The sequence below is a fragment of the Varanus komodoensis genome, unplaced genomic scaffold (assembly GCF_004798865.1).
Source record: "Varanus komodoensis strain SLA01 unplaced genomic scaffold, ASM479886v1 scaffold53, whole genome shotgun sequence".
In the NCBI taxonomy this organism is placed as follows: domain Eukaryota; kingdom Metazoa; phylum Chordata; class Lepidosauria; order Squamata; family Varanidae; genus Varanus; species Varanus komodoensis.
Window position 1 is genome coordinate 945,454 of NW_025336126.1, and position 9,222 is coordinate 954,675.

Here is a 9,222-nt window from a genome sequence, read left to right on the forward strand (position 1 = left end):
AAATTAAACAAGACACCTCTGGCTATAACTCAGGCCAATAAAGCAATAAATACGCCAGTAAGTAGTGAAACTTCTGAGGTATATAATCAATTTATACCGATCAGTTTATTTGATCCAGTTGTCTTGCCTCCCACAACCCCTTGCTGCACCAGCTGCAGTTTCTGGACTGTCTTCAAAGGCAGCCCCATGTACAACGCCTGGATGTTTTACAGACATAGGTTTGTGAGGCAAGTCGCGTCCTTTCCAGGTAGGGCTGCAGCTGGAGTACTAGCCTGCACTGGTGAAAAACATTCCTGGGCATCCCAGTCACTTGGGCCTTCCCACCTGATGCAGAGTGCATGAGGACGTTTAAGCCCACACATTTGGGAAGGGACTACAACCTTATCTAAGTCCAGTTGTAACCTCCACCCTGGGTAAGTTGGTTTCCCAACTCAAGGTACCTGTCTTTTCTGGATCAGATTTCAGTTGCATGGGATTTGTAGTCCAGCACAACTGGAGGACACCAAGTTTGGGGAAGGCTTCTCTAATCAATAGACCACACTAGCTGTGTTGGGCTGGTGGAACGAGTAAGTGTGAAGACAAGTTGTTTAGGGTGTTTTTGCTGTCTGAAGCTTTTTTGTGATCTTTGGCCAGCTGGTCATGCTTTCAGGCATTCACCCTGCGACTGTGAGGGGTGGAGGCTTTGTCTCCATGAAAAGTGAGATAACTTGTGGTCCCCCAAATGTTTTGGGCTACAACTGTTATCACAGGCTGTGCTCTCCAGGTCTGATGGGAGTTGTAGGCTAAAACATCAGGAAAGTTGGCAGTGGCCCAGCCTGCTTTAAGTTGTGGGAAAGCTCGGGCAGGATTGCCACCTCTGTGTCATGGAAACAAAAGTGTAGCCATTAATTTCTTAGTTCTTTACATTGGATTGACACAGTCCTCTTCCTCAGAGATTTCTGCCTCCTCATACATATGTTCATCCTCCATCCTTTTCAGCTCCTTCAGCTCTTCTTGATGTTTTTGCTTGAACTCCTGCAGGGCTGCCATCTTCTCCTCGTATTCTGGGCTGACACAGTCCGGCAGCTCAAGATCCGGCATTAAGTATCCCACGGGATCAGCCAGCATGGCTTCTGCCTCATGGCAAAGGGCCTCCAAGGCCAAGGGCCGATAGATGGCGTTGTTGGATTTGTAGCACCTGCTGAAAAGGTTGACAGGCGCCAGGAAGTAGTGAGGGAGCCTTCTTTTGGTGAGTGTGTGCTTTAGGATTGCCAGAAGGGCTTGCAGTGCAGACAGCAGAGTTTCCCACTGTGCCTTCTGTGGATAAATTTCACAGCACCACAGCAAAATGGTCTGCAAGAAAGGGGAGAGAACGGAAAATCCCAAGGATAGGCAACTCCCAGAAGCCTCTAGCCTGCACAGCCAGTGATCAGGAATTCTGGGAATTGTTCAGAACATCTGAAGGGCACCAGGTTGGGGCAGGTCAAAGGGAGGTTACAGGGAAAGGAATTGGGACAGCTTTATCAACTGTGGTGTGGGGGGTTGAGTGGATGACAACCAATCTGGCATAGTAGTTAGGGTACTTTACTGGTAGGTGGGAAATCTGGGCTCTAGTCTCTACTATGAAACTCACTGGGTGACTTTTGGCTAGTCACTCTCACCCCAACCTACCTCACAGGCTTGTAGTAAGGTAGTCCTCTTAGAGCAATGATGGCGAACCTTTTAGAGACCAAGAGCTCAAACTGCAACCCAAAACCCACTTATTTATCGCAAAGTGCCAACATTGCAATAAAACCTGAAAACTGAGGTTTTAGTTTAGAAAAAACAATTCTCAGCCAGTCCAAGCGGCAGCACACTGACCGGCCATGTGAAAGCACGGATGAGTCATGGCTAATGAGTTGCAGGTTGTGATGTCATTGCTGGTGCCGCAACTCCTTTCTGAACATGTGCACGGCCCCTATGTGCACTGTTATCCAATGCTCGACTGCTGGGGTGATGCTGGGGCGACTTGGCTCACGTTCTGAAAGAGGGCTCTGCGTGCCCACTATGGCACGTGCCCCAAAGGTTCGCCACCACTGGCCTAACCCTACCCTGGTGACCTCCCCTAACCCTAATATAGCGTTAAAGTTCCATTGAAAGGGGTGATTTTGAAAAAGCCTTCCTTGAGTAGCTTCTTCTGCACAGCTCATCATTTCTGCCCATTCTAAACACATTCCAACCATCAAAATCATGCCAGGACACCTCGTGTTTCTAACCCTAACCCTGCCCTGGTGCACTCCCCTAACCCTAATATAGGGCGAAAGTGCCATTGAAAAGAGGGCTACTTTGAAAAAGCCCTCCTTGAGTAGGTTTTTCTGCGCAGCTCATCATTTCTGCCCATTCTAAACACATTCCAACCATCAAAATCATGCCAGGACACCTCGTTTTTCTAACCCTAACCCTACCCTGGTGCACACCCCTAACCCTAAAATAGGGCTGAAGTTCCATTGAAAAGAGGGCGATTTTGAAAAAGCCTTCCTTGAGTAGCTTTTTCTGCACAGCTCAGCATTTCTGCCCATTCTGAACACATTCCAACCATCAGAATCATGCCAGGACACCTCGTTTTTCTAACCCTAACCCTACCCTGGTGCACTCCCCTAACCCTAATATAGGGCGAAAGTGCCATTGAAAAGAGGGCTATTTTGAAAAAGCCTTCCTTGAGTTTTTTGAACCCTAACCCAGTGATGGTGAACCTTTTAGAGACCGAGTGCCCAAACTTCAACCCAGAACCCACTTATTTATCGCAAACTGCCAACACTACAATAAAACCTGAATACAGCCAGTCCAAGCAAATAAATATATATCCTTGGCAGTGCACTGACTGGCCATGTGAATGCTTGCAGGAGTTGTGGCTAATGAGTTGCAGCACGTGACATCATCACCTGGTGCCGCTACTCCTTTCCGAGCATGCGCATGGCCCCTCTCTGCGGTTATCCAGTGCTTGGCTGCTGGGGCGATGCTGGGGCGACTTGGCTTGTATGCCGACAGAGAGGGCTCTGTGCGCCCGCTGTGGCACACATGCCATAGGTGCGCCACTACTGGCTTAGTCTTTGGACTAGGATTGTGGAATATAAGTTGAATAAATAGATAAAGGTAAAATGAAGAGGAGAATTATGCAAGTCTCCTTCAGTTTCTTGCAGTAGGCAAAGTGGGATATAAATATATAGTATTCCTACTACTACTTTCACTGGTTACCTGAAGGAGCGCTTACACCCATATATGCCCGCCCCTTGAGATCTGCAGGAGAGGCCCTTCTCCGGGAACCCTCCGTGAAAGAAATTAGGAGGGTGGGTACTCGGAGGAGGGCTTTCTCTGCGGTGGCGCCCAATCTATGGAATGCACTCCCCAGAGAGGTCCACCTGGCACCGTCATTATTTGTTTTTCGGCGCCAGGTGAAGACCTTTTTATTCAAATGCTATTTTAATTGTTAATGTTATTTATTTTACTTCTCGGGCCAGGTCAAGTCATATTATATTGTTTTATACTGCTCTTATTTATTTATTATTGTGAGCCGCCCTGAGGCTTCGGCGAATGGGGCGGCATAGAAGCCTTCCAAACAAACAAACAAACAAACAAACAAACAAGTGATCAGCAGATGCTTTTGAGCCCACATCTGACTCACTGATGGCTGTCTCCCTGGCCCTCACCTGGGTAGCAGGGATGGGAGGGAGGGAGGAAGGAGTACAGAACAAGAGAGGAGCAGCAGAGGCTCTGGATGGCGGGGAGAGGGTGTTGGTTGGTCACTTCAGAAAGAGTTGAGGGGCATTGCCTTTTCCATCTACCCTGAATGTACCATCTCCAACTCTTTTTTTGTTTCCATGCGGACTAGAAAGCTTCCTTTTATATTTTTACCATGTGCAGATAATCAAGGTGTCTGATACTAGCCCTTGAAGAAGGGCTTCAAAGGGATCAGCTAAACTATCACCTTGGCTATGACACTGTTAGCATTTTGCTCAAATTTAGCAGTTTTACCTTGAGATGGTAGGAAGTCAGGATTTTGCCATACTCGGGGGTCCATCTTGTCTTGTTGACAAACTTCAGCAGTCTCAAAGCTGGCCGCCTCTGCCCTTCATCAGCATCAACATCTTCAATAAGCGTGGCCTCCACACGGCTGAAAGAGAGCCTAGCAGCAGCAAGAGGGTGGTTGTAAGAACAAGGCATTTATGGAGACATTTTGGCAGTTACTTTAGTTTGACGAACTCTCAAACACTCATTAACAGATCCTAAGTATGTTTTGACTTAAGAAGGAAAGGACTCATTTTGAAAAAGAAATCCCTTTAAACCGCAGCAGCAAAACAACTGGCTTCTGAAATTGTTGCCAGAGCCTAAGCACGTGCAAACTTCTGTCTTGCCTCCTGCTCATGACATCCGTGGAGCTTCATTTGTTTTTACCTCCAAAATCCTCCCTTGGCGACCAGCTCTGGCCCAAGTTCCCAAAGAGCCCTTGCTTTCCGGAGGAAGTTTTTCTTCTCATTGGTCAGGTCTCCATCCCACCAGTCAGAAAGATGGGTGAGGTCTTCCCTTATCCATTGGTTGGAGAGCTTGATGACTCCCTGAATAGCAGGCACCAGCTTCACTGGGACAGTTTCAACTCCTTCATCAAAGGCCAGCTCGATCCCTGGTCCCTCCAAATCTAAGGCCTCTAATCTTATTTTCTCTGTAAAGAGGATCAGAAGAAAGCATTACCCCAGAACTAAGGAGCAAGGGACGGAAAGAGGACTTATTTTTTGTATTATTCCTTTTATTGCATCTTTTCATGGAGTAGGAAGCCCATGGCAGTGCAAAACCTATACTTTAAACAATAAAAAGGGATGCTGAACGTCAAGGCTGTGTGTTATATCTGGCCTCCTAGCATTTTCTACATGTCCGTGCTCCTCTCCTTTTGATAATTTGGTGGCTTCCTGCCTTTCATCTGCCACTCCCCTCATTCCTCCCATTCTAAAAGGATTAAATACTTCTAAAATGTGATGGGAGGTTTTGGTAATTTTGGCCTACCCCACCACTGGAACGAGCCCCCAAGAGCGACTCTAAAATGAATTTGGCCTAAATTTTTATTTACAGCTCATGCATGTTTTCATATACACACACTTACCATGTCATCCCTCCGTGGTTTTAATTAAACCATTTATTTTGTACCTCGCCCCTTCAGTGCTTCTACTACCAGAGGAACTACATAAAAATAGCATTAATAACCATCCCACTTGCAAAGTTAAATAATCTAGAAAGAGAAGAAGCACTTCAACAATTGAAATTAAACTAAAACCAGAGAAAGAGAACTGAGAGGAGGGAAATAAAAGAAAAAAACAGGTGAAGGCCTGAGGAGAGCACTGCATAGGCAAGACACCCTTCCCCCATGGCCACCAGCTCCCTTGCTGCACCCCCCTTTTTTTGCTTCATAGTTTTCCTAATTTTGAGAAACTTTTACTATCAAGGCAGTTAATTCCAGGCTTGTCTTACCATTAGACTGAGGCAGCTCCTTGCAGGGGAGGGAGGTGGGGAAGAAAGGAGCAGTCGCCAAGTTTTGAAAGGCAGGAATTGTCCTGCGGTGCACCCCATAAGCTGGTCTGGTGCCCTCAATTTTTGTAAGGGGATGTTGCCAATGTTGAAGGCTGGTCAACTGCCCTTTTGGCGGGCTTTGTCCTTGGATGGGGCTGGCAGGGCTGGCATTCATGTCCTTTGTCTCTGCCAGCAAAACTTCTTGGGCCAGCCTTGATTTAATTCTCAGGCGCCTGAGACAACTCCAAAGCAGCCCAGTGGTGTGCTCTGGATGATCCACACAGGTGAAGGAATCCTCAGTAAAAAGGTATCTGGAGAGTAAATAAGCTCACCTCTAATCTTGTGCATCTTGGGGACTCGGGAGGGGAAAAGCCTTCTCTGGAAAACAGGATCTGATTGTTGATGAAAGGGGAAAAAAACCCACATCAATTCAAAGTAATGCAGATTTTATATGTTCACATGCCTCTTGTCCCAATGATGATTTAAATACTCACTTTAGCCTTACCATTTTGTTGAGGATGGGTGTACGCTGGGAAGGCAGGAAACAAAAATGGGAGAAATCGGTTAAGGGAGAATTGGTTGTGGACTGGAATGCTACACTGCTATTTCCCTCCTCCTGAGACAGGATTCCTATGCCTTGAAGAATGGCATGACAGGATAATCCCATTTCAAGAGATGTTTTGGTTCCTGTCTGGGGCTCAGTCCTTAAGAATCCTTTCAGAACAAGGGTTTGGTGCATCATTCTGACCATACCTGGATCCAAGGATATTTCTATACAGTGGTGGAAATCCTTCAGGATTTGAACTGGGTCAAGGTTGTGTTGGGTGATGCTCTTCTAGAAAAGCAAAGCAAAGAGGGTTTTGTATTCAGGGAACATCTGAAGGGAGAGAGGAAGTCAGCTCAAAAGTCAGTAGTGGGTGAGATAGTCTTTTCAACTGTTACGTTTGCCCTGGACAATACACGTGACTCTTTCAAGTGTGCATCTACCTAAAAAAATAATTGAGTCTATCTGGTGTCAAGAGGGCTGATTCACACACAGTGGAACTTGCTACGTTAGGGACTGGCAACTTGTTCGGGTCTTTAACTCCTCCACCATCTCTCCCGATCTACCTGGCTAGAGCTGATGGGAACTGTCAGCCAAAACACTGAAAGGGATGCAAGTTGTCCAACTAAGAAATAACTAAGAAATAACTTCAGTTAAGGAGCTTCTGTGAGCATCATGAGAGAAGCGCACAACTCTGTTCCTCTCTGTGTAGAAACCATTCAGACTTCATGGCATCCAGTTCCATTTTGCCAATGCCCACATTTATTTGTAGTAAATGTAATACTTTTGCAGCCACGGCAGAAAGAAACTACATAGAATGCAAAAGGTCTGTATTCATATCCTGCCTCAGCCAGGGCTTATTTCAGGATCATAGGCAAAATTCTCAGCATTCTCCCTCCACCTCAATAAAATGGAAATTGATGTTTTCATCCACTTTAGCCTTCCCCAGTGCGATGCACTCCAAATATTTGGACTTCAGCTTCCATCAGTCCCAGCAGGGATGTGGGTTTGACAGAAATTCTGATGTTGAAAATTAGCTTAATTTGCATAGGAAATATTTCATTTCACATCTGGAAAATGTTTTGATGCCCTAGATCAGAGTTATGTAAAGTGTGGCCTTCCAGATGTTTTACTCCATCATCCCTCACCATTGACTATGTTGACTGGGGCTGATTAGGCTTGTGGCTTAACCTCTGAAAGGCCACAAGTTGCCGGCCCCTGCTCTAGAGCAATCTCATTTAGCAATAATCTATGAGCCTTTCCCAACCTGGTGTCAGGCTGCAACTCCACGAAGTCCCAGGCCGCGTGGCCACTGGAGGGCGCAAGGCAGGCAAAGGCTGAGCCACGCGTCTTGGGATCCCGAGATACACTCCTCACGTGTGAATCCCGAGATGCAGGCCCGGAGCGAGGATGCTGTGCGGGCAAAGCCCCCTCGACCACCCATACCTGGCACTCATCGAGGCGATCCGGAATGATGAACTCTTCCTCTTCCTCCTCCGGGCCTTGCGGCTCACAGTAGATGTCCACGTACACCTCTCCCAGGAGCTCGAGGTCCACGAGGAGGCGGTTGCCGCGGTGCAGGACAGGCACGCCTTTCTCGCGGAAGATGTAGGTGGGCAGCCTCCGCTCGAGAGCGCGGGCGGCCCCCGCGGCGCCGCCGCCGCCGCCTCGCCCGCTGACCAGCGCCAGCTTGGGGTTGTACCGCACCGGGACGAGGTAGTCGAAGCCGTTGCAGTCCTCCGCTTCTTGGAGGTGCAGCCCCTCCGCGAAGCTCCCCACGGGCACGGGGGGCTTCCAGAAGAGCCCGTGGCTGGACTCCGCGGCCCACCTCGCCATCCTTTCCACCGTGTCCTTCGTCAAGGAGGAGTTCTTCCACACCCTCCAGCCCTTGTCCCCCAGGAGGAAGACCTTGTCCGCGTAGAAGCGCTGCAGGCTGCGCTCCCGCTCGCCCGGGTCCGCCTCGTCGCCCATTTTAAGCCGCCCCTCACTCTTCTTCGTCGAGCGGCTCCCCTCCGCTCTCAGTTTTCGCTTTCTCTTTCAGCAGAGCCTTCCAGCGGCGACGCTGCGTCCCGAAATGATCCCGCGGTGCATGCGTTGCACGTTTGTTGCAGCAAGTGCTCATGCACGGCAGGGCGGCGCGGTTGGGGCCTCCGCCTTAGGGGGCCACGGCAGAGCATTGCCTCGGGGGCCTTGCCCCGTCCCTTGCTGGCTTCCGCGCTTGACAGAGAGCTTTGTGGCTGTGCGGGCGAAGGAAGGGGAGGTGAGAAATTAGGGACGAACTTGCCAACTTTACTTTCAGAGCAGAACTTTCCTTGGGAGTTTAAAAAGCTAAGGTTGGACCAGCAGTGATAGGAGCTTCTCCTAACTTCTCTCCTCCTTAGAGAGGAGAGCAGGAAAGAGGAAAGGGCCAATTTCAATCCATGTTGACACCCCTCCCGTCTCGCCTGTTGGAATGGTCCGGGGTGGGGGTGGGGGTCTTCATGGCCAAAGCAGACTACTTCGCATCCAGCAGATAACTCCAGTACCTCTCTCTCTTTACTGTAGAATAGATGCAGGAGGGCAGATTTGGGTGTTAAAAGCACACATGCCTGCCTGCACACAGTGCATGTCTTAGGATCCCACTCTGAATCCGGTCCTTGTGCGTATTCTAGAGTAAAAGTGGAAGACAAAACTTAACTGCTAGACACATTTCTAAATGAATGCCTGTTTGGGCCTATAGGATTGTCTGTATGGAGCCTTTATGATGTGGGCTGGGGTGACATGTGACAACCAAACTACCAGAAGGGAATGAGGTGGCAGAATGGGTTGCAACGCTTGAGAGTGTATCAAGGAGGGCAACTCACTTTGCACCTCCCCATCCAAACAACAGCAGAAACAGAATGCAAAAGCACATCAGGCAGAAAGGTGCTGGCCCGGCCCATTTCTGTGCTCCTTTCTGTTCACAGTGCAAACAGACCCTCATCTGCCAGCTACTATCCAAATGCTGGAGTCCATCTCATTCTGCTGCCTGTGGAAACCCGGGGGCCCTGTCAGGGCTTTTCTTTGTCATAGAACGCACTGGAATGGCGTTCCTGCACCTTTTTTTCCAATGGATTTTACAGGTGATTTTGAATCACCAAAATCATTTGCTGTTAGCAGATCAGCAGCAAACATCATTAACATAG

At 48.6% G+C, this 9,222-nt stretch overlaps 1 protein-coding gene across 1 annotated transcript; it reads right to left on the reverse strand.

Moving 5' to 3' along the window:
• Positions 1 to 81: 81 nt before the first annotated feature.
• On the reverse strand, positions 82 to 8,220 carry LOC123032121. The gene is made up of 7 exons (XM_044447781.1): positions 7,505 to 8,220; positions 6,268 to 6,349; positions 6,020 to 6,043; positions 5,847 to 5,906; positions 4,411 to 4,675; positions 3,991 to 4,141; positions 82 to 1,332 (listed from the first exon to the last, which is right to left on the reverse strand). Exons 1-7 carry the CDS (start codon positions 8,027 to 8,029, stop codon positions 901 to 903), a joined length of 1,539 nt encoding a protein of 512 aa, XP_044303716.1. The 5' UTR covers positions 8,030 to 8,220; the 3' UTR covers positions 82 to 900.
• Positions 8,221 to 9,222: the final 1,002 nt, after the last annotated feature.

Coding starts and splice junctions, on each gene's coding strand:
- LOC123032121 (XM_044447781.1), bottom strand. CDS start 8,029: ATGGGCGACGAGGCGGACCCGGGCGAGCGGGAGCGCAGCCTGCAGCGC. Junction 6,350..7,504: donor ATCGCCTCGATGAGTGCCAG/GTATGGGTGGTC, acceptor TTGCTTTTCTAG/AAGAGCATCACCCAACACAA. Junction 4,142..4,410: donor GCCAAGGGAGGATTTTGGAG/GTAAAAACAAAT, acceptor TGCTGCTGCTAG/GCTCTCTTTCAGCCGTGTGG.